A 25,297-nucleotide genomic window follows, 5' to 3' on the forward strand; every position below is an offset into this window, starting at 1 on the left:
CTGCCCGATCTCGTGCCCACTTGGTGGTTTATGTGGGCCCGAGTTGAGAAATTGTCCGTTAGGATGAGGACATGTTTCCCTCTCACCTGTGGTTGGAAATGCAGCAGAGCTAGGTGGGCTGCTCTGAGTTCCAGAAAGTTGATGTTCGAGTCCCAGCGCTCCTGTAGAGTCCACAGGCCCTGGGCCACTCCGGAAGGTGAGTGGGCACCCCATCCGGACAGACTCGCATCCATGGTTATTGTGACTTCGTGGTGCAGAAGGAACGTGGATCCTCGTTGGAGGGCAGGTGATTGCCACCAGTGGAGTGAGCGGCGCACTTCCGGCGAAATCTCTACCAGTCTGTTTGCGTGACTGATCCTGCGTTTTTGAAAGGGGATCAGAAACCATTGCAAGGGTCTGGCATGGAGTCTCGCCCAAGGCACTATATCGATGCAAGAGATGAACATCCCTAGTACCTGAGACAGTACTGCCAGTGAGACTCTCTTCTGGGATTTCAGGTAACCTGTCACGTCCCTGATTTTGTCCTGACGTTCGGTTGAAAGGAATACCTTGCCTCTCTGCGTGTCGATGCATGAGCCCAAATGCAAAAGGCACTGAGTAGGGGTGAAGTGACTTTTTTGGTGGTTGATCGTAAATCCCCGCGCCTCCAGTGATCTGATGGTTTCCACTAGGTCTTCCCTTGCTTGGCGGGGAGTGCTGGACAGAATTATAATGTCGTCCAGGTAGGCCAGCAACCTCAGGGGTCTTGATCTCAGGTCTGCGGTCAGGATATCCAAAAGTTTCGTGAATACCCTTGGAGCCGAGGAGAGGCCGAAGGGCATGGACTTGTACTGGAAATGGAATTCCTCGAAACAGAACCTCAGGAACTGTCCGTGCTCCGGATGAACCGGGATGTGCAGATATGCCTCCTTTAGGTCGATAGACGTGAGCCAGTCCTGTTGCCGGATTGCAGCCAGGATTGTTTTCAAAGAATGCATTTTGAATCTGTGATACTTGATGTACAAATTGAGTTGACGTAAATTGAGTATGAGACGGCATCCTCCTGAGGTTTTGGGAATCAGGAATACCATCGAGTAGTATCCCTTGCCTTCCTGAAGAGGTGGGACCCTCTCGATGGCCCCTATCTCCAAGAGGTGGTAGATTTCCTGATGCAAAAGCTCTGCTTTCTGTTGGTGACATAACACAGGACAGCGTAGAAATCTGTTTGGGGGTGGGTGTAAAAATTCTAATTTTAGACCCTGGGATATGGTATCTAGTGCCCAGGCGTCGGTAGAGATAGCTTCCCAGGAGTCGGTGAAATATTGAAGCCGGCCTCCGATGGGAAACTGAGGTAAGTCATTTGTTTTTGCGGTATCCACCCCGGTTAGACCCTCTAAAGGGTCTTCGTGACTGCTGGAACTGTCTGTTCCTATCTCCGAAATTGCCTCTATCTGATCTGTATGTGGGCTGATTGTAAGCCCCTTGGTTGTATGATCTAAATGGTTGGGCAGAGGCTGAGGGGGACTCCGTCTGAAAGGACTGCCTCCTGTAATATGGGGTTGAGCGCCTATCCTGACGTCTGTAAGTCCTGGGTAGGATCTTCTTTTTATCCTTGTCCTCGATTAGGACCTTGTCCAGAGAACTGCCAAAAAGCTTCTCACCATCAAAGGGGGCAGAAGCTAGTCTCCACTTTGATTTGGCATCAGCCTGCCAGGAGCGAAGCCAGAGGAAGCGTCTGGAAAATAGGTTGGAAGCCATGGCTCTAGATGCGAAGCAGGATGCTGAGAGTGTGGCGTCAGCAGAAAATTCTGAGGCTGCTAACAGTTTGTTAATGTCCTGCCTCAACCGGCCCTCCTGACTTTGCAGGCCTTGTGCCACTGCCAACTTGGCTTTATTGAGCAACACTCTATAAAGAGAGGGCCTAAAGAGGCCTGTAAAGGCTGGTGGCTCAGGTGGGGGACCCTCGTCTTCAGATAAGTCATCTGCTGGATCTAGACCCGGTTCAGGGGCCGCCCAGATGTTTCTGTAGGCTGGAGCCTGTGGTGGGGCTGGAGGAGCAGGAGGTAATGCAGCTGCATATTGTTGGGCCCCTGCAGCTATCCCCTGTGAGTATGCAGAGGCAATCATGTCCTAAATGGCTGGGGACATGCGGTGCCAGGTGTCAGGAGAAGAAAGCAGCCCAGCCGCTGTAGGAGTAAAGGTAGCCGAGGGAGCCAGTACCTGTGGGCTGCAATGCCATGGTGCAGCAGTGGCTTGGGCCTCAGGTCTTAAAGGTTCTGGAAATGGAGCCTCTGACCTGTCTGGGGACCAATCTCTGTCAGTAGCAGATCCCATCCCCTCAGGAAGCCTGGAAGGAGTTGCAGATGTCACAGGGCCCGTAGTCTGACCTGATGCCACAATGGGCTGTGCCTGCACAGGTGGTGGTTGCCTTTGAGCCGCTTCCAGCTGTCCTTCCAGGGCTTTGATGCGCCTTTCTGCCTCTTTTAAGGCAGAAGATGACTGCGAGGATTTAGCCTTCGATTTCGACGAATGCTGCTTCTCCTTGCCCTTGGGTGCACCTGATCCCGATGTGGAGGGTTCTGGGCCCAGCGATTGGGGAAGATCCGCCATTATTTTGCTGAATGTGTAAGCAAAACAACAATCTCCGATCTCCTGTTAAAGCACGAGGCAATGAGTCATCCAAAAATGGCGGCCGCAGGAAGTACTGTATCACTTCCTGTGACCTATAGCCTGTGCCTAGTAATGCCGAGGATCGAAAGATTATGGCGTTTCCGCCCCCAAAATGGCGGGCGGAAGTCCTTACCGGGCAATGCCATGACTTCGCAGAAGAAAATTGGCGGCAAAGCGCCCAAATCGAACAACGGAGCTTTTCCCCCATCCAAAATGGCGTCCGGAGCTTCTGACGGCCCCGCGGCTGCTGCTCTCGCCCTGGCTGCATAATAAAGCAGCCCGAAGCCGGCGATCTCATCTGGCGGTCCCGATCGGCGCGGGAAACTCCAGGCTTGGAGCGTGGGGCTTTTTGTTTGCCCTTCTTATCCTCTGCTCCAGCCGCCGCCGCCTGAGAGGTATAGTCCTCAGACTAGGGACCTCCCGGCTTTCCTCAATCTATAGAGCCTGTATAGAGGCTCAGACCGGTAAAAACGTTGCAGGTTTACTCCTCAGAGTAGGGACCTGGGTCTAACGATGAGGGAATCCCTTCAACAAATGTCCTCAAATGTTCCTGTAAAGAAAAGGAAACAAGAGGGGAGGGGGGGGGGAAAGGTTAGTAAACCTTAAATAAATAAATAAATAAATAAATAAATAAAGCATTCTATGAATCAAATCATAGGAATAAGCAACTCATATGTCCCTTCACTATGACTGAGTTTTAAAGACTGACTCACCAGGGTCCACAAGGGGGACGGGACCTATTTATTATGCTAATTTTAACTCAGTCCCTTCCAATCAGGCTGAACTCTACCCATGTTGGACTCTCTGAGCAGTGCAGTGGAGAATGGGGAAATTTCTGAGAATTTCCCCAATTTCTCTCAGTGTTTTCTTGAGAAAATCCTACTAGATTAGATCTGTCTGCAGATCTAATCTTTTTCTTTTCACAGTAGTTCATGGGTGGGTTCCACTTACCTTCACTACTGGTTCGCATCACAGTGTTTTGCGTGCACAAATGAGCTTAGCAAGCACGCAGACACATGTCCCCTTGTGCAATTCTGCTTCATTGCATGCTCAGTAGCTATAATAAGTCGGAAATACAGCTGAGGAGCTAATCAACTGTGCTTTGGGCAACAGAATAAGAATAAACCTGGATAAGTATAAACCTGGGGGCAAGCGGGAGGGTTCCTTTTTCAAGCAGCAACAGAAGAAAAATCTTTCAAGTAGTAAAAAAAAAATCAGAAAAAATCCCCCCACCCCCCCAAAATGGTAGCTGAAAAGTTCCAAAAAATCGGCCTCTGTGCATACGCAGAAGCAAAAACCAACAAAAACATTTAACACCCCCCCCCCAAAAAGATGGTGGCAGCCACAGACTATAGAACCAGTTAGAACCGATAGGAACCCACCAATGAACTGCACAAAAGACAAATTCCTTGTACAGTGGAACCTCAACATACGAGCAGCTCTACTTGCGAGCAACTCGAGATAAGAACTTGGGAGGGAGCGTCATTTCCGTTCGCCTCCCGAGCTCACATCCGGGATACGAGCCACGCCTCCCTGACTCTTTCGGCGAAGGAAGACAAGGAAGCGCCCGGCTCCTCTCTGCTCGTAGTATCCCACTTGGTAAGCATTCGCTTGGCTTCTGCTTGGGGGTGGGGGGGTCCTTGGCTTCTGCTTGGGGGTGGGGGGGGCCGTCCCCGCTTTAGGAGCAGCAAAGAAGCCACGCGCCGGTTTTGAAAGATCGGAGCCAGCATGGAAAGCTTCCCCAGGCTGGCTCCGATCTTTTAGAACACAAGCGCGGCTTTTCCGCTGACTCCTAAAGCGGGAAAGTTCGCCAGGAGTCAGCAAAGAAGCCGCGCGTGTTTTAAAACATCGGAGCCGGCATGGGGAGGCTTTCAATCAACCCCCGAGTCCGGGTTGGGGGCTCGGGGGCTGATTGAAAGCCTCCCCATGCCGGCTCCGATGTTTTAAAACACACGCGCGGCTTCTTTGCTGACTCCTGGCGAACTTCCCCGCTTTAGGAGTCAGCGGAAAAGCTGCGCGTGTGTTTTAAAACATCGGAGCCGGCATGGGGAGGCTTTCAATCAGCCCCCGAGCCCCCAACCCGGACTCGGGGGTTGATTGAAAGCCTCCCCATGCCGGCTCCGATGTTTTAAAACACACGCGCGGCTTCTTTGCTGACTCCTGGCGAACTTCCCCGCTTTAGGAGTCAGCGGAAAAGCCGCGCGTGTGTTTTAAAACATCGGAGCCGGCATGGGGAGGCTTTCAATCAGCCCCCGAGCCCCCAACCCGGACTTGGGGGTTGATTGAAAGCCTCCCCATGCCGGCTCCGATGTTTTAAAACACACGCGCAGCTTCTTTGCTGACTCCTGGCGAACTTCCCCGCATTAGGAGTCAGCGGAAAAGCCGCACGTGTGTTTTAAAACATCGGAGCCGGCATGGGGAGGCTTTCAATCAACCCCCGAGTCCGGGTTGGGGGCTCGGGGGCTGATTGAAAGCCTCCCCATGCCGGCTCCGATCTTTTAAAACACACGCGCGGCTTCTTTGCTGACTCCTGGCGAACTTCCCCGCTTCAGCCGACGTCTTTTCCCCTCAGCCCTCGGGCTTGCACGCATTAATCGCTTTTACATTGTTTCCTATGGGAAACAATGTTTCGACATACGAGCTTTTCGACGTGCGAGCCTCCTTCCGGAACCAATTAATTTCGTAAGTCGGGGTTCCACTGTATGTCCAATCATACTTGGACAATAAATAATTCTATTCTATGTGTGAAACATAGTTTTGAAGGACATGCCCTAACCCTAATCCAGTGTTTTTCAATCTTTTTTCTTCAGGGGAACCCTTTGGTGTCATCAGATTTCTGACGGAATCCTGGTTGAAAAACACTGCATTAAGGTGTACAGCCTGAAGCTGAAATAGAATTCTGTTATTGGCCAAGTGTGATTGGACACACAAGGAATTTGTCTTTGGTGCATATGCTCTCAGTGTACATAAAAAGATACATTTGTCAAGAATCATGAGGTATAACACTTAATGATTGTCAGAGGGTCAAATAATCAATCAAGAAACAATCAATATTAATAAAAATCTTAGGATAGAAGCAACAAGTTACACTCATAATCATAAGTGGGAGGTCAGTGATAGGAATGATAAGAAGACTAATAGTAATAGTAATGCAGCCTTAGAGGATGGAGGCAGAATCAGCAAGGGCTGCTACTGCGTGGAGGTCCATGGCTGTGGAGTAGCAGAGAGAGGGAGAGAGAGAGAGAAAGGCTGCGCTGCGTACCCTCGCTGGGAGTGCTGGACCTGAGCGGGGCAAAATGAGGAGGCTGTTTGCTCCATTCCACCCACTTTCCCTCCCCACTTTCTGGCGGCTGCGGTGGGCTGTGGGAGGGTCAGAGTGAAGGCAAAGCCGGAGCGGATGCCTTCCCCCCCTTCTGCCTTTTCAGGCCCCAAGTAATAGGGCGCTCTCTCTTACAGTGCCCTGCGCAGGGAAAAGGGAGATGAGTTGGCCGCTTGGCTGAGTGCGGCAGCATGTATGTGGGCACAGGAAGGAGGCATGAGGAGCAGGAAAGAACCTTGAGCCACCTGGCGTGCCTCGGCCCTGGACTGGGAAGTTCCACATTGGAGGTCCTGGAGCGGCAGTTGCTCCCACCTCCTCCTCTTTCTCCTGCCACTGCAGCCAGGGGCTAGAGGGGCGCTCCTTGTACTGTCAGCGCCGCTGCCACCGCCACTCCTCCTCCTGCTTGGCGACTGCTGCTGTTGAGCATGATTGATCTGCTGGACATGAGACGGAGGAAGAGGCTGTCCTGTTGCAGAAGCGGACAGGATTAAAGGGGCGACCTGCCTTACCTTACCTTCTCATTAAGTCGCGGGACCCCTAGCTGGCCTTGTGGAACCCTTGGGTTCCATGGAACCCTGGTTGAAAAACACTGCTCTAATCCAACAAGCAGATAGTTCTAATTATCTAAATATTCCAAGGCATGCTAATCCAACTGAGTGGCAGGAAAAGTCTTCTTTTCTAAAGTGTCTTCTGAGATTCTGCTTTTTTTTTTTGTACAATGAAATATTTATAACTGTAAATATGCATATAAATAATACAATGCATGTGTGGGGGATATTCCCCAAAATGAATCCTCATAGGCCAATCACAATATTTATAGTGTTTTCAGAGAAAATGTTACTAACTTAAGAATGTCTGGGGATCATGCATCGAAAAGTAAATTAGTATATAAGTGTAGTATCTTTCACAGTACTATCTGTTGGGCAGAGTGGGGCTTCAGGATTTAATAATGGTGACATAGACAAGATGCCCTGTGGCTGGTATCTTTAAAGACTTTGTAGATCACAAACAAGGACTGGTGGTGGAAGGGGCTCTTATAATAATTAATTCAAGGGTCTTGATTCTTTAGCCAAGTTATTTCAAATTGGTGCAGGTTGGTAAAGTTGCTGATCTTTTGTTCCTGATCCTGATTGGTTGTTTTGATGGTTATTCCTATTTGGTCTGGCACAAGGAAGGTATTTCTACAAAGATGCTTTAAGAGGCTGAACTGAGTTCAGCTCCACTGCAGGCCTCAGTACCTGCAGGTTAGGGGATGTCACAGAATCAGGGACTAACCATCTTTAGCTGTGAAAGGGGTAGTCCCTCCCCAGGCAAAGTTAGTATGCAAATTGGCATTTCTCTAGTTTCCTGCTCAATGAGCAGGTGATAACCACAGCTGGGAGGACCTTTGCACAACCTTATTTTGTACACAATGGCGTCCATGGGTAGACTGGTAGATTTATTGCAGCGGTGGGTTGCTCCCAGTTCGGCCCAGTTCTGTGAACCAGTAGCACCCATGGTGGGAGGCTCCGCCCACCCACCCAGGATGCTTCTGTGCATGTACTAATAGTAATGGGTTTTAGAACCCACTATTGGTTCATTCACTCATGCTTTCGCCATTTCCCATTTGAACTACTGCAATATGCACTACATTGGCTGCCTTAAAGATCACTCAGAAGTTGCAGTTAAAAAAAATCGGAAAAAATTCCCCCCCAAAAAATGGTAGCTGAAAAGTGCCAAAGTAGTTGTGGCAATTCATCCATGTAATTCTATTCTGCTGCATTGGATTTAAGGGTTGGAAAGGACCTTGACAATTGCTTAGTCTTATGCCCTACCCAATGCTGTAATCCATATTACAATAGTATTTTGAAAATTGATCATCCAGCATCTAAACATTAGCAAAGGAGAATTTGCCATCCATTGAAGCAGTCTGTTCAACTATTCCACTCCTTTTATCAAGAGGACATTTTTCCCAATGTTTATTGAAAAATCTAATTCTTTGGTAATTCAAGCACGTTTCTTTTCACATCTTCTGGAAAACCGAAACATTATGCTACATTCTCTGTGTAGACAGTCCATCAGATACTTAACTACAAGTACTGATATATTGTTTTTCCACATTCTTCTCTTCTGCAGGCTAAAGATCACCAGTGCTTCCAAATATTCCTCACATGTTCTTTTCCCTTACAAATTCGTTATCTCGGTTGTTCTCTATTCCAATTTAGCAATGTGTTTTCAAAAATGAGATAGCAAGAACTAGATACATGTTTTAGATAAGTAAAAAGCCGGCCACTCTGGGCTGGCTTGTATTTGCGGGTTGATGCACTAGGTACCACCGCCAGAAGGTTGCAAGGGGCGGTCGTGCGATAACGCACGTGATTGCCCAGAAGGCCTTGCATGCAGCACTAGGCATTCTGGGGGTCAGGCGGAGAGCCCCTCACTTAAAAGTGATGGGGCGCTGCTTTCCGCCCTTTCTATTTTGGACTCGTTGGCCCCTGCTGCAGGCCCACAACCGCCCACCCTCCCCAAGGTATCAGTGTGATTACTGGTCGTCTTCAGGGGCTGAGTAGAAATTTTTGGCAGCCATACCGCTGTTTAGGTTATGGCTGTTTTTTCTCCTACTCCACACTGGGTCTGGGGATGGGAGAGGTTAGGGGGTGCTTAGCATTAATTCCTTTCAGGAAAGGGTTAATTGGCTTGAATTCTCTTGGTCACTGGGATGGCGGTATGGGGCGGAAAAAAGGGCTAGCAGCAACTGTGTGATCTCCTTTAGGGCACCTTTTGGAAGGTGGGCTCCCCCTCACCAGAAGCTCCGGGAAGAATCCGCCTGAGTGTTGGGGAGTGGGTGCCCTTGGGGTTCACTCGCCACAAGCCCACAAACAGGGGTGAGCCTTCCCCACACCCTGGGCGTGGGAGAGGGCAAGGGAAGGTCAAGACCAAGGTCAAGTTCAAGGCCAAGGGCAACCTTCCCTTGTTCAGCAAGGAGCTTTCACCCTTAAGTTGTCCAAGTATGTTTGGAATGGAAGTTCTGTCCCATTGGCTTCCTATGCAGATCCAGATTTAAATAAATAAAGTGACCCATAAAACCCAGCTCTGTGGTCCGTGTGCTTATTCCACATCCGACGCAAGAACTGATAATCAGAGAATACAATGAAAGAATGACTTTCCTTGATCCACCTTAGAATTGCATTTGCTTTTGTAGCTCATGTTCAACTCGTGATCCATCAACAAACTTAAATTCTTTTGCATGCACTGGTACCCAATCTAGTTCCCTAAGCCATCCAAAATCCTATATATATATGCCTTTGATTCTTTCTACTTTTGTATTATACAAATTAATCTTGTTGTTTTCTGCCTACTGTTTCATTTGGACATTGCCTAAAAGTGTTTGCTATATTCTCAACCTGCAAAGTTTATAATCATATTTTTCTTAACTTTCATCTTAGTCATTTATATATACATTGATCAGCACAGTGTTTTGGTTAAGCATACTTGTTAAACCAACTCCTAGCCATTAAACAGCAACATAGCTCAGCTCACATTTTGTCATCACCAGCAGGCATTGGGGAGTTTCTCAGAAACCTGATGAACAGTTCTGCTAGGCACCTAGTCAAACTCTGGAATTTGTAGACAAAAAAAGTGTTTGACAGGATCACCCCTGAATGGCCTATTCCTAAATAATGAATGAGGTGTGTGTGGGGGGGGGGGGGGGGAGGGTTTCCTTGATTTACTGAGAAGCTGCAGTAGATAAAATATCAGAATAGCCACCTGGGGTGATACTGACAAAATACAAAGAATGATGTATTGCTTATCAGTGACAAACAATGAATATGATTAAACACAGATGCAAGTCAACTTTTTTTTGTCTATCCAGCGATACGAAAGTATCAATACTTTGCCATCCTTATTATACTCACCAAATGCCATTTGGAAGCCTTGTTTCACACCTCACAACTCCCTTTTAGGGGATTGTGAGTGAGAAGAACTTCTCCTAGGCTACTGCAATCTTTTTGTGATGAACTATGTAGGGGGGGAAAATCTCTATTTGTTCAGAGTTAGAGACCAGCTGGGCAGAACTATTGGGATGACAGAAGTGAGATTTTCCGAATAGGATTTGTTGTGAAATTAGTTCTACTTGATCAGCTACTTGCTGATCAATGGGAGAACGGTGTATGTTGTATGAGATACATTAGCATTTGGTAGTGTTCCAGTTCTGGATTTTGCCAGTGTGGTATATTAAAGGAACAAGTGCCCAGAAGCAACTTTTTGTGATTATAGAGAGATCTTGAGAATGTGTAATTAAGGGGCGTACATAAGTGCACGAGTGTGCCTTTCGTCCCCTGTCCAATTGTCTTTCCTTTATCTCATATATCATATATATTTTCTTCCTTTCATATATCTTCTCTTCTATTTTCACTTTTATCCTTATATATATTACTTCATTTTTATTTTCTTCCTATGTATTTGTGTATTGGAAAAATGAATAAATAAATAAATAAATAAATAAAATAAGTAATTTGAAGGAGGGAGCTGAGCTTTTTAGCTTGTCCAATTCTCTTTAAAAACTTCAACCATAAAAAGTTGCCACCCAAACCAATTTTGCATTTGCTTTTGAGACCACAAAACTGAAGAGTTGCCTATGGCACTGAGAGATGTTCTCTGTATTCCTACCAACAGTTTTGCCTCATCTTTCCATCTTTGGCTGGTAGTCAATATCATACTTCATCCCTGACAATGAACTAGAATATGCCATCTTCTTTAAGGATAGCAGGCTACCTTATGAACTGCAGGGCAAGCTTCCTAACACAATCTGATATTTCACGCTTGCATTTGCTTTCTGGGGTGACTTTTCCATTTTGCCCAAGGGTAGGTAGGGCCATCTCTGCTTCTAGCAGACCTTGAAACAAAGCTTTATCTCCTTTGCCAGATAATGCTTGACAGGGAACTCTCTTCATGTCCTAATCTTTCAGCAAATGGGAATGTGATAAGTGTCGGCCAGCTTTTTCCACTGGATGATCATGGTCGTAAACTTCACACATTGGTGGAAGGATATATGTAAACAGAAAAACCCTTGTTCAGATTTATTAATTCTTCTATACAACCCTACTCATCTGTTCTTAGAACATGCAGCATTATGTCTATGAGGATTCAATTAATGGCATGCTTTCTTTCAACATCTTATAGTGTAAGTTATTATTTTGCTGTGTACAAAGGAGTGCAGATGAAAATAAGAAGTGTGGTAATTCCATGTACATCCACAGTATTTGGAGGTGTCTGTTTTCCCTCCAGCGACACTTTCGTGGTTCTTTATTCCTATTGTCAATGTAGATTTCTGGTTCTCCTGAGATCTTCACGTATGCAGAAGACAGTTCATATAGAAAGGTTACTTATATACCACTTAAATTCACGTGGAACTTGACTGTCAAACATGTTGTTGTGTAGATTGGCATCTTAAAAATGTAAAACCTACCTTCATCCTATCTGCTGTGGCTTCTATAAAATATTCTTCACTTACCTTTCAACCCACAGAAAAATATGATTACTCCTCTTAATGTTGAAGGAGCTCAGGCATCATTACAAAGAACAGTCCTTGTAGCATTGCTGACTGCATCTACAGCCATTTTACCTGTGGTTATTAATAAACTTGCAAGATGGTTAGTTAAAGTGTAGGAAAACAAAGTCACCTGTAATGCAACGGTGGTGTTCTTTGCAGGGTATTTTCCCACCAGTCCTTGTTCTTTCCGTTTCTTGAATTTCCTAAAGTAGTCCTGTATCAGAAAGGTGGCATAGAACTTCCCCACGGTTACCTCATCATCTAAACGAACAGACCAAAGAGATGTCTCCCGCCTCAGCACATTTCATTAAAAGTCAATATATACTCTATCCAAGTGAGGAAAAAAAATGTGATCGGTGTTCTGTGCATTAGGGTTCTGGCTTATAACAAGTCATCCTGAATCTAGCATAAAGCAAGGTTTAACAGGCAAACTAGGCTAAGCAGTAGAAGCAGATAAGTGAACTATGTCTTATGAAAGGAAAATAAGTTATTTTATTAGAATTCAAAGAGGAAGCAGTTCTTTTAAGAGGCTTCAGGGACCGCCTTCTGCCGCACGAATCCCAGCGACCAGTTAGGTCCCACAGAGTGGGCCTTCTCCGGGTCCCGTCAACTAAACAATGTCGCTTGGCGGGACCCAGGGGAAGAGCCTTCTCTGTGACGGCCCCGGCCCTCTGGAACCAACTCCCCCCAGAGATTAGAATTGCCCCCACCCTCCTTGCCTTTCGTAAACTACTTAAAACCCACCTCTGCCGCCAGGCATGGGGGAATTAAGATTTCTTCTCCCCCTAGGCCGTTACAATGGTATGCATGGTATGTTTGTATGTGTGTTTGGTTTTCTATATTAAGGGGTTTTAATTTGCTTTCAGTATTGGATTATTATTGTATATTGTCTATGATTGCTGTTGGCCGCCCCGAGTTTTCGGAGAGGGGCGGCATATAAATCCAATAAAACTTGAAACTTGAAACTAAAAGAATGGGCCCAAAATACTTTCATCCATTTGAACCAAATTACTACAATAAGAGCATCCTGGGAAATTCTCAGGTTTATTTGGAATTGGTCCTTTTAAAGACGGGATGTGCAACTTTTTAGGCAAGGGCTACATGTTGGAAATGGTAAAATATAAATTTAATTAAACAGCTCAATTGACAATTTCCCCTCCATGTCAAAGCATTTGTAAGTTCACTATCAAAATTTTATGGGGCTGCTTTGACATTATTGATAAAAGGAACTTATTTTTATAACAAATTCAAATATGTCCAGTTATTGGTATTCATCTTTCTAAATTATTGAGTTGCTATGTATCAATCTTTTTCTGTAAATAAGACCCTGACTTATATTTTTTTGGAACCCTGAAATAAGCACTTGGCCTTATTGCCATGCACTCAAAAGTCTGATTGGGCTTATTATCAGGGAATGTCTTATTTCGAGGGAAACAGGATAGGTTTTCTCTGAGTGAAAATACTCAGCCAGTTATACTCGTATAAAATAAAGTGACAGGTATCAGAAATCAAGCTTTTGAGCAAATGCTACTATCTTAAATTAATGTCCTTGTACTGGAAGCTTTGCTTCACGGAGTCTTTAAGAATATTTTACAATGGACTAGGAAACAATTTTGACAGATGTAAAGTTTCCAATAACTGTTTATGCTGAATAGCATTATGACCATAAAAAGATATCACTCATGAGTGATCATTTCAGGAACAAGCTAACTTCTACACTTGGCTTACAGTGAGATTCCCTTTGCTCTACTCTTACTCCCAACTGACAAGTCCGATATCTCTGGATTGCCTTCCACACTTTGGTGGTGATTTGAAGGTACAAAAGGGGAAGTTTTTGTGAAGAGTTTCTTTGAATTACTGGTGTTATAATCAAATATTTTGTTTTGCTACCATATCTGATTCTGATTTCAGAAAGGAGATTTTTTTTAAAAACAAAAATCATCCATGTTACTTTTTACATTGTGGACAATTACACAGAATTTCATTACAAGATGGTCTTAAATGCCTTCCCAAAATATTTTTATTATTCTGGTTAGATTAACAGTACTACCTATAGAGCAAGCCCATATTTGATAAAGTATTTTATATTCTGCTCCATTAGAAGAGTTAGAAGAACAAAATTTAAGATTTAAAGTTGCATGGCTGGGAGTCCAGTCTGTTCCATAGCATTGCTGAGCCTGTGACAAAATATCTTTTGAAAAGGTCCTCATCAATTATTTTCTTTAAATCGTCATGGTTATTTAACTATACAGTGTTCCCTCGATTTTTGCGGGTTCGAACTTCGCGAATAGCCTATACCACGGTTTTTCAAAAAATATTAATTAAAAAATACTTTGCGGGTTTTTTTCTATACCATGGTTTTTCCGCCCGATGACGTCATACGTCATCACCAAACTAATAATTTTTGCAAATAAATAACAACAAAAAAATATTGTTAATAAATAATTATGTTTATAAATATCAGGATCAATAAGTGTCTTATTCAATGGTGAGTACCAGTAATATTGGTGAGTAAATGGTTGTTAAGAGAATAGGAAATGGTAATTTAGCGGTTTAAAGTGTTAAGGGAAGGCTTGTGATACTGTCCATAGCCAAAAATGGTGTATTTACTTCTGCATCTCTACTTCGTGGAAATTCGACTTTCGCGGGTGGTCTCGGAACGCATCCCCGCAAAAATCGAGGGAACACTGTATTTGAAAAGTATGAGAGCAACTAATATGTAATCTATCTTGGAAACTATTTTCTTGAAATGAATGTCATTGAGACTACACCTGAATTAACTTCTTTGAACCACTAAGATGGCCATGGAATAGTTGCACTGAATTTTCCCTGTCCATATTAGCAGAGTCCTTCAGAATTTAATTTAGTAGAAAATAATGCAATAGTGACATGCATTTTGAGCCTACAGAAAAAGGAATTCATGGAATGATGAGAATTTGATTCTTTGATTAGGCCAACTGCCTGCATGTTCTGTCCTGATCAGTGATGCCTATATTAATCTAATATGTCGAAGGAGACACCAACTAACAAAGTACACACCTTAAGGTCTACCTTTGAATAAAAGATGATGCTAAAACTTGAATGTCATCAAAGTAAAACAATAAAAAAAATAAATCTGCACATAGATCTCATATAGGTAGTGGTTAAGGTACCACATTAAAAAGCAGGAGACTGAATTTCAGTCCCACCTTAGCCATGAAAGTGAGTTTGAGCCAGTCATTCTATATCAGTCCAACCCAACTGACAAGGTTGTTCTTGTGGGGAAAATAGAAAGAAGGCATGTTGGTTATGTTTGTTGCTTTGTGTTTGTAAAAGATAATAAAGGCGAAATATAACTGAAAATATTTATTTATTTATTTATTTATTGAGCTTATGATAAAGCTTCTTTTCAAAAAGTTCTCAAACTATTAACTTTAATATGGGAATGCTATTTAAAATGGATTTCAAGGACTAAGAAATAAATTAAGTGGAACAAAAGTACTTTTTATGTTATAATAGACAAACATGCCTTAAGCTGACCTATCAGAATATACTTTTTTTTTTTGCTGATGTATAAGCATGTTCAAAAGTGTATATTCACTAATCCGTATTTCCATATTCACCTGCCTGTTGCAATTTCTTACTTGTAGTTGAACAGCAGAATATGCAAAGGGGAGAGACATAGAGCATATTTCACAGATCAAACATGGATCCTTTCTTAGTTTCTTACTTTGGGCACAGTATACATGAAGGGGAACATCTAGGAAGAAGTGGGCATAGAAGAAACCGAGCTGATATCTACATGAAAAAATATAAGAATGGACTGAATTTCAACAAAACAAGTATGGAAGAAAAAAGAGAGTATTAGATAAGTGTCAGTGTGCTTGGAAAAGAGTTAAAAATAGGGGAATTAAAAGAAATCTTGGAATGGCTTCTAGTGGGGGTTTCTTATTATTATCATTCTTTTTGAACTACATTTTTGCAATGTAACTTGTCACATGATATGCCAATCATTTTAGTCTCTTTCTAGGTATTAAATTAAGAAAATTAGTGTATTTAATGCTAATAATATCTAAAATATCTAATACTTTCTTATATTAGTATTTCTTATTCCATAACTCTGTTTTTTATTAAGAGATGGTGAAATGACTGTAACATTTAGTCTGTTTGGGTTTTGTCTGATAGAGGTAATGCATATTGAAACAAATGAAATAATATAACACAGATTAAAAACTTTGGTCTGTCCAATATATGCCCTACTGTCATGTATTTTCATTCTAAGCCATTGTTCTGATCTGAAATATAATTCAGTATAATTCACAAAGTGTTCTTTAAATTATGATGTTGCTTAAACTGAAGCTATATAATCTTGAACTTATTTCAGGTTCATGAGAATCTGCAGGCTTGCTTTTCTATATGTTTGTTTTTGTTTCAAATCCCTAGATTATTATGATATCTTTTCCTTTTTCATGTCGCCTGTCCTCTGTATTTGTGAATTTAGTGTTGCACCAAAATTTGGCACTCTTCCGTTTCCTGCATTTTGGTGACAACTTTTTGTGCCTTTGCTTTAGACAGGCTCGGTCACTCCTCTTGTCACAATGCATTGATATCATTTTGTACACGGTGATGCAATTGTGCTGAACTCTCCGACTCTACTGTAAAGAACACCTGCACTGTGTGTTGTTAGGTCTGAATCATATACTCAGTAAAAGGTTCTTCATGCTCAGTTTAGACAGCCAGGGCTTGCTATTCTGAAGCATGTCTCTGCATTTCAATAAAAAGAGGGGAATGAAGCTGGCCAGAGGCAACACTGATTCCATGCCACCACCCTAAAACAGAATTGCTTCAGAATATTCTGAAAAGACTGATAGTTGAAAGGAATAGAGGCTGCAGAAAAAGCTCAAGCACATTGTTACAACAAAAGCAACTCATCTAGGCCATGCAAGAAATCAGCTGTGCGGCTAGTAAAAAGCGGAAGGGGACACAGAAATGTCATTTTAAATGTGCAGTATCTGTTCTCTGGGCTGTTGGCATTGCTTGGCTTCGTCCCATCCCACCCTGAATCTGAGTTGTCAGTTGCCAGGGGCTGCTTCTAGGCTGGCTAAAAAGTAGGGCAGCTAAACATGCTCTTTCTCTCCTGAAATACTAAGGAGGTCATTTTTGGAGAGAGGACAGAATTCAATACCTTCAGCAGTAAATCATTTTTCAAACCTAAACCAGAGTGACCTTGAAGGGTGCAATAATACTAAAGAAGTACAGTAAAGTATCAACATTTTAGAAGATGAACTCCCACAGTTGGGGTCTTTTGGATGTCTGACAGTGGCCTCAGATGTTTTCTAACTATGCAAGTGATCCTGCACTTTTAAAATGAAAACAGCAAATCTGAACATCACCCATAGTCAACACTTTATCATTGTATCTATAAACAAGTGTATAACCATCCACATATAATTAATATGTTCATTTTCATTTAACTTAGATGCATAATTTCATTTAAATCAATCATAACTTTCCTGGTAGTTACAAAGCACTAAGATATCTAATAAACTAATGTTAGCGGATTGTTTACTTTGCATTTCTTAATAAAATTACTGTTGATTAACTATTTTCTTATACTTTGGAGGCAATTTATCCTACATAATTGTTTTGTGTTGTGGGAAAATAAATGAAAGAGTGGCCCACAAATTTTAGACTAAATTCCAAATTTAAATGCATTAGTGGAGATAAAGTCTTCATGTTAGCATTTCATTATTCTGAAGCCTATAAATTATATATATAAAGGAAATTTAAATTCTTTATTTCAGAATGTTATATGTTTTACTGTAAATTTATATTTAAAGCTTCACTGTCATGTCACTTAGTTAACATTCACATTCTGTTATAGTGTTTTTCTGTGTTTTGTATTTAACATATATAAGCTATGGGAAATCATGTTACTAACCACCAGCAGGAGGAACAACTTGGTCCAGGAGCTTCATACTAGTTTTCTTCCAGATTTTCTTTATGACTGCCCTGAGTTCTTCATTTGCTTGCTCTAGATTTCCTGGGGAGAGTGAGAAGAAAGGAAGAAAGGAAGGAAGGGAGGGAGGGAGGGAAGGAAGGAGGAAGAAGTTACATATAAGAGCAAAATGTCAATATCTCTGCACATGGTTTGGATCTCTACAGCTAAGCCAAAGTTAAATGAAGTTTCCACAAAAGGTCAATAACTTTGACACTAGTTTACTTTGCTTTTACTTTGGGACAACATCATGTAAGACAAATATGACTCACTCAAGATTCAATAGACATAGATTCAAGAGAAAGTCTATCACTTAACAATAGCTTTGTGATATTCTCCCACAGCAAGTCTAGCCAATTGGATTAATAGATTTGAAGAGGTTCCAATCTGGCTTGGACTATTTCAAGAACACTCTCCATTGCTGCTGTTTTCGTGGCAAGGGAAGGGAATGACTAGAGAAACAAACAAACTGGCCATCAGGATACATTTGAGGCTCACAAGCCTGAACTGGAGGGTGATAGTTGGTTTCACAGATCCTTCAGCAATCAGCAGAGAAGAAATACTGGCTAGGATCCAGAAGGAAATTGACAGACACCAAACTTAGTACTGCTGACAGCCATTTCATTGAACAAGTATCATAAACAACGAAGACTTTACATAAAATGCCATAATTGCAAAACACATTTATCTCGTAAAAATATAGTTCAATAAAATTATCTGATGTATTGGCCGTGTACAATTTTTTAAATCTCCTGAGCAAAAATGTGCAAAATAAAGAAGCTACTGATACCAATGAATTTCATATTTGATAAAATATATTTTCTGATTGCGTGTTACTTTGCCAACAACAACACATTTCTGTCTATTATACACAACTTTTTGAAGGCCAGAGATTTTGAGAAATCAAGACCAGTGTGTGTATATATGTGTGTGTGTATGTCTATATACACTTTGAACTGAAGGGATTGGATACTGTAGCCTAGAGGATAATTCTCTGCCTTGCAAGGCAAAGGTTGCAGGTTCAAGTCCCAGTGGGTATGGCTAGCTGATGAGGCCAAAATAAGGCCGAAATAGATCTATCCTAGTCTCCCTTAATTATATATATATATACACACACACACACCAAGTTCAAAGTGCAGCTGATTCCCATCACTTAGCCTATTTTTCAGTAAAGGAAACTACTGTCCCACAAACAGCTGATATTTGGGGCTACACACATAACTATAATACATTTACAGAAGACTGTACATGCAACCCAAAGATGCTTTTTTTCCAGAGGCAACTGGACTTTCTGGTTTTTTTCCTTGAAGATGTTTTGTTTCTCATCCAGGAAGCTTCTTCAACTCTGACTGAGCAGTGGAAGCAGGCTAGGGTTCCTTGTGTCTGGTGCTCCGGGTGTGCTCCCGGAGACTCGTGTGGGCGGGCGCATGTCTGATGAGCAGACAGGCACACAATCGCATGAGATTTGGCTTCTGCACATGTGCTGGAAACGAAATTTTGCACAAGGACGCTCATGCATGCGAGATTTTGCCAATTTTCAGCGATTTTTTTGCTTTCACGCATGCACATGCGCAGAAGCATAAAAACATCACAAATTGGCAAAATCTTGTACACATGAGTGGTTTTTTTTTGTGAGATTTCACTTCTGGTGCATACGCAGAAGCCGAATCTCATGCGGGAATGGGGGTGCATACGTCAGGGATGCTGAGATGCATGCACATCTCCATTTCCACTACCACACTATAGTGTGGCGCGGACTAGGTGCAACCAAATACTGAATGGAAGGATTTATATTCCTTCCTAGTCATTTGAAATTTATATTAATGATATTGTAGAGGTTTCTTGGATGAAAAAAGCATCTTTGGGACAACCATGACATGGATGACTGAGAATCTCTATAGACATACATGCAAACTTTTACAAAGACTCTAGGGTGGCCACCACATATATCAAAGATCAGTACTGATTGTTTGAAAAGGAGAGGGGAAAAAGAATGATTAAAATATTTATTGTAGGCTCCTACCTTCAGTTTTGATCTTCAAGGCTGTTCTTACTAAAGCAAATAGAGTAGCATTAAACATAACTGTTCCATCACTATTTAGGGGCATGTTCATGGCTACCAACCTCTGCAGATATGTTAAAAAAAGAAAAGGACACAAAGAAGGTTCAGTATGCATTTATCAGATGTTTAAAGTGTATGCCCAGGAAATTAATCTAAAAATGCATAGAACAATATATCATAGTCAAGTGATTATTATTATTCATAGGTGTCATGAGCTGAATACTACAGGGATATCTTACAAAATAGAGGAAATTTTGCCTCATACGAGAGTTCCATAAGAAAGCGTGTTTTATAATTAATACATAAAACAATTCATATCAAACATGCTTTTATACATTAATGGAAGAAGATAAACATTTGGAATGAGCGTATCATAATTACTATAAAGTTTCATTTCTTTTTATTTGAATAGCTTCATAAATGTTTAGTTCTCTGGTAAAATCAGTGGGAAATATTTATAACGGCAGAAAGAATAAAAAGTAATTTCTGTGGATAATGATATTCTAGATATCTTTGAAATTTCCATTGTTCTGAAACGAGACTTGTTTTTTTAAAAATTATAAGTATTTTATTTACCAAAGAAAATAAGGCAACCCTTTCCATCATGTTCTCCTCATGGTAATTTAAAGGAATTTGTTAATCTCAGTTAATAGTAGAATGCAACAATATCGCCAAAAAGGCTTCCAGAGTTGTTAACCTGATCCTGCGTAGCTTCTGCTTTGGCAATCTCTCACTACTGACTAGAGCCTACAAAACCTATGCCAGACCCATTCTCGAATGCAGCTCATCTGTCTGGAACCCACACCACATCTCAGACATCAACACTCTCGAAAACGTCCAAAGGTATTTCACCAGAAGAGCCCTTCACTCCTCCACTCGAAACAGAATACCTTACGAAAATAGACTAACTATCCTGGATCTTGAAAGCTTAGAACTGCGGCGCCTAAAACACGATTTAAGTATTGCCCACAAGATCATATGCTGCAACGTCCTTCCGGTCAACGACTACTTCAGCTTCAACAGCAACAACACAAGAGCACGCAACAGATTCAAACTTAATATTAACCGCTCCAAACTTGACTGTAAAAAATATGACTTTAACAATCGAGTTGTCAAAGCGTGGAACTCATTGCCGGACTCAGTGGTGTCAGCCCCCAGCCCCCAACATTTCTCCCTAAGACTCTCCACGATTGACCTCTCCAGGTTCCTAAGAGGCCAGTAAGGGGCGTACATAAGTGCACTGATGTGCCTATCATCCCCGGTCCAATTGTCTTTCCTTATCTCATATATCATACATTTTCTCTCCTTTCCTTCTACTTCTCTTCTTTCTTACTTTCTATCTTTATATATATTACTTAATGTCTATTCTCTTTCATATGTATTGTATATTGGACAAATAATAAATAAAAAATAAATAAATAAATATTTCTTTAGTATAAATGTTAAGCTATGTCTAGGCATTACCGCAACACTGCTGATCTGCTAAAGATAGGATAGTATTTGTATATACAACTCAGAGGTTGGTTCCTGCCGTTTCAGACCGGTTCCATAGAAACATTAGTAACTTGGTGGCATGGGTCACTGGAACTGGCAGTGACCCAGGCCTGCCATGCTCCCAAGCTGGTTCTCTTGGTGGCGCAATAGCCGGGGCCATCTTGCTTTTTGCTTCTATGCAGAAGCTTCATTTAGTACTGCGCATGTGTGCACGTGCAAAGCGCCTGCACAGCACGTCCCTAAGCAAACCGACAGTAGAAGGATCCAAAACCCACCCGATACAACTTCAGTATAAACTCTGAAACATCCACACAACCAGAAGTTACTGTGTTTTTCCTGTTTATATTCTACGAGGGTCACCCAGAAGGTAATGCACCCATTTTTTTTTTCTCAGGCGACAATAATGGCATAAATGCGAAACTTTAGATATATATTATTTGAATTGTTAGCAGTGCGTGTGTAAATTTTGTGTTTCTTCAGACAGCATAGCATAGCAGCACCAATCTTTCGAAGTGGCGTCTGTAAGTGATGTACATTACAAGCAGCGTGTCATCATTGAATTTCTCACTGCGGAGAAAGAAACTGTTGGGAACATTCACAAACGTTTGTGTACAGTATATGGAGACTCTGCAGTTGACAGAAGTATGGTTAGTTGCTGGGCACAGAGGGTGAGGCCATTAGATGATGGTTTGGCAGAGCTCCACAGTGCAGAAATGGCTTCGTGACCAGAACAAGGACTAGTACCGACAGGGCATACACACCCTGGTGTCTCGCTGGAGGAAGGCCATAGAACGGGAAGGAGATTACATGGAAACATAGGAAGTGGAGAAGAAACATCATTGTTTCTCGTATGTAAGTTTCATTGTGTTCAATAAATAATTGTTGAACAAAAAAAAATGTGGTGCATTACTTTCTGGGCGACCCTCATATGTTGATAGGTAACCATTTTTGATCGAAGAATCTCAGCTGGCCTTTTAGTTCTAGTTGGAAGTTACATGAGTCACATAGCAGGAGACCTTAGGAGCAAAATCCATGCAATGTATTTTTTTAAAAACAAAGAACCATCAATCTTCTTGCTTTAATTAGAGGGTGCTTTTGATGTATATGGCATTCTTTACCTCCCTTCATAACTGTGAATAGGCAATTTATAAAAATCTTGACTATTGAATTAATTCTCCAAAACTTCCTTTTACTACCAGCCAAATACAGTGGTACCTCGTGATACGAACCCCTCGTGATACGAACTTTTCGAGATACGAACCCAGGGTTTGAAATTTTTTTGCCTCTTGTTACGAACTTTTTTCACCTTACGAACCTGCTGCCGCTGCTGGGATGCCCTGCCTCCAGACTTTCATTGCAAGCCAAGCACCAGTTTTTGCGATCCTGGGATCCCCTGAGGCTCCCCTCCATGGGAAACCCCAACTCCTGACTTCCTCAAAAACGCGATGCTGTAGGGAAATCCCAGGAGGGGAATCCCAGGATCACAAAAACAGGCAGAGTAGGGGGGACAAAAACTGGAAGGAAAGACTCATGGAACTCAAGGGAAGAGAAAGTTGTGGGGGAGATGAGCAAAGTGGGGTGGGAAAAAATGGGAAGAAAAGATTTATGGAGCTCAAGAGAGGAGAAAGGTGTGGGGGAGATGAGCAGAGTGGGGTGGGCAAAAACTGGAAGAAAAGACTCATGGAGCTCAAGGGAGGAGAAAGGTGTGGGGGAAGATGAGCAGAGTGGGGTGGGAAAAAACGGGAAGAAAAGACTCATGGAGCTCAAGGGAGGAGAAAGGTGTGGGGGAGATGAGCAGAGTGGGGTGGGAAAAAACGGGAAGAAAAGACTCATGGAGCTCAAGAGAGGAGAAAGGTTTGGGGGAGATGAGCAGAGTGGGGTGGGAAAAAACGGGAAGAAAAGACTCATGGAGCTCAAGGAAGGAGAAAGGTGTGGGGGAGATGAGCAGAGTGGGGTGGGAAAAAACGGGAAGAAAAGACTCATGGAGCTCAAGGAAGGAAAAAGGTGTGGGGGAGATGAGCAGTGGGATGGGAAAAAACGGGAAGAAAAGACTCATGTAGCTGAAGAGAGGAGAAAGGTGTGGGGGAGATGAGCAGTGGGATGGGAAAAAACGGGAAGAAAAGACTCATGGAGCTCAAGGGAGAAAGGTGTGGGGGAAATGAGCAGAGTGGGGTGGGAAAAAACGGGAAGAAAAGACTCATGGAGCTCAAGAGAGGAGAAAGGTGTGGGGGAGATGAGCAGAGTGGGGTGGGAAAAAACGGGAAGAAAAGACTCATGGAGCTCAAGGGAGGAGAAAGGTGTGGGGGAGATGAGCAGAGTGGGGTGGGAAAAAACGGGAAGAAAAGACTCATGGAGCTCAAGAGAGGAGAAAGGTGTGGGAGAGATGAGCAGAGTGGGGTGGGAAAAAACGGGAAGAAAAGACTCATGGAGCTCAAGGGAGGAGAAAGGTGTGGGGGAGATGAGCAGTGGGATGGGAAAAAACGGGAAGAAAAGACTCAGGGAGCTCAAGAGAGGAGAAAGGTGTGGGGGAAATGAGCAGAGTGGGGTGGGAAAAAACGGGAAGAAAAGACTCATGGAGCTCAAGAGAGGAGAAAGGTGTGGGGGAGATGAGCAGAGTGGGGTGGGAAAAAACGGGAAGAAAAGACTCATGGAGCTCAAGGGAGGAGAAAGGTGTGGGGGAGATGAGCAGTGGGATGGGAAAAAAACGGGAAGAAAAGACTCAGGGAGCTCAAGAGAGGAGAAAGGTGTGGGGGAAATGAGCAGAGTGCGGTGGGAAAAAACGGGAAGAAAAGACTCATGGAACTCAAGAGAGGAGAAAGGTGTGGGGGAGATGAGCAGAGTGGGGTGGGAAAAAACGGGAAGAAAAGACTCATGGAGCTCAAGGAAGGAGAAAGATGTGGGGGAGATGAGCAGTGGGATGGGAAAAAACGGGAAGAAAAAACTCATGGAGCTCAAGGGAGGAGAAAGGTGTGGGGGAAATGAGCAGAGTGGGGTGGGCAAAAACTGGAAGAAAAGACTCATGGAGCTCAAGGGAGGAGAAAGGTGTGGGGGAAATGAGCAGAGTGGGGTGGGAAAAAACGGGACGAAAAGACTCATGGAGCTCAAGGAAGGAGAAAGGTGTGGGGGAGATGAGCAGAGTGGGGTGGGAAAAAACGGGAAGAAAAGACTCATGGAGCTCAAGGAAGGAAAAAGGTGTGGGGGAGATGAGCAGTGGGATGGGAAAAAACGGGAAGAAAAGACTCATGGTGCTCAAGAGAGGAGAAAGGTGTGGGGGAGATGAGCAGTGGGATGGGAAAAAACGGGAAGAAAAGACTCATGGAGCTCAAGGGAGAAAGGTGTGGGGGAAATGAGCAGAGTGGGGTGGGAAAAAACGGGAAGAAAAGACTCATGGAGCTCAAGGAAGGAGAAAGGTGTGGGGGAGATGAGCAGAGTGGGGTGGGAAAAAACGGGAAGAAAAGACTCAGGGAGCTCAAGAGAGGAGAAAGGTGTGGGGGAAATGAGCAGAGTGGGGTGGGAAAAAACGGGAAGAAAAGACTCATGGAGCTCAAGAGAGGAGAAAGGTGTGGGGGAGATGAGCAGAGTGGGGTGGGAAAAAACGGGAAGAAAAGACTCATGGAGCTCAAGGAAGGAGAAAGGTGTGGGGGAGATGAGCAGTGGGATGGGAAAAAACGGGAAGAAAAAACTCATGGAGCTCAAGGGAGGAGAAAGGTGTGGGGGAAATGAGCAGAGTGGGGTGGGCAAAAACTGGAAGAAAAGACTCATGGAGCTCAAGGGAGGAGAAAGGTGTGGGGGAAATGAGCAGAGTGGGGTGGGAAAAAACGGGACGAAAAGACTCATGGAGCTCAAGGAAGGAGAAAGGTGTGGGAGGGATGAGCAGAGTGGGGTGGGAAAAAACGGGAAGAAAAGACTCATGGAGCTCAAGGAAGGAAAAAGGTGTGGGGGAGATGAGCAGTGGGATGGGAAAAAACGGGAAGAAAAGACTCATGGAGCTCAAGGGAGAAAGGTGTGGGGGAAATGAGCAGAGTGGGGTGGGAAAAAACGGGAAGAAAAGACTCATGGAGCTCAAGGAAGGAGAAAGGTGTGGGGGAGATGAGCAGAGTGGGTGGGAAAAAACGGGAAGAAAAGACTCAGGGAGCTCAAGAGAGGAGAAAGGTGTGGGGGAAATGAGCAGAGTGGGGTGGGAAAAAACGGGAAGAAAAGACTCATGGAGCTCAAGAGAGGAGAAAGGTGTGGGGGAGATGAGCAGAGTGGGGTGGGAAAAAA

The 25,297-nt window shown here is 43.3% G+C and overlaps 1 protein-coding gene across 2 annotated transcripts in view; it reads right to left on the reverse strand.

Moving 5' to 3' along the window:
* The window catches only part of CACNA1D (calcium voltage-gated channel subunit alpha1 D), a 277,357-nt gene that overhangs the window by 27,393 nt on the left and 224,667 nt on the right, over positions 1 to 25,297 (reverse strand). For both annotated transcript variants that reach the window (XM_070738512.1, XM_070738513.1), the window contains 3 exons: positions 19,502 to 19,604; positions 17,422 to 17,523; positions 11,632 to 11,762 (listed from right to left, as the gene is read on the reverse strand). In XM_070738512.1, the coding sequence (XP_070594613.1) occupies positions 11,632 to 11,762; positions 17,422 to 17,523; positions 19,502 to 19,604 (336 nt within the window). The remainder of the gene's footprint in view (positions 1 to 11,631; positions 11,763 to 17,421; positions 17,524 to 19,501; positions 19,605 to 25,297) is intronic.

The sequence above is a fragment of the Erythrolamprus reginae genome, chromosome 2 (genome assembly GCF_031021105.1).
Source record: "Erythrolamprus reginae isolate rEryReg1 chromosome 2, rEryReg1.hap1, whole genome shotgun sequence".
Classification (NCBI taxonomy): Eukaryota; Metazoa; Chordata; class Lepidosauria; order Squamata; family Dipsadidae; genus Erythrolamprus; species Erythrolamprus reginae.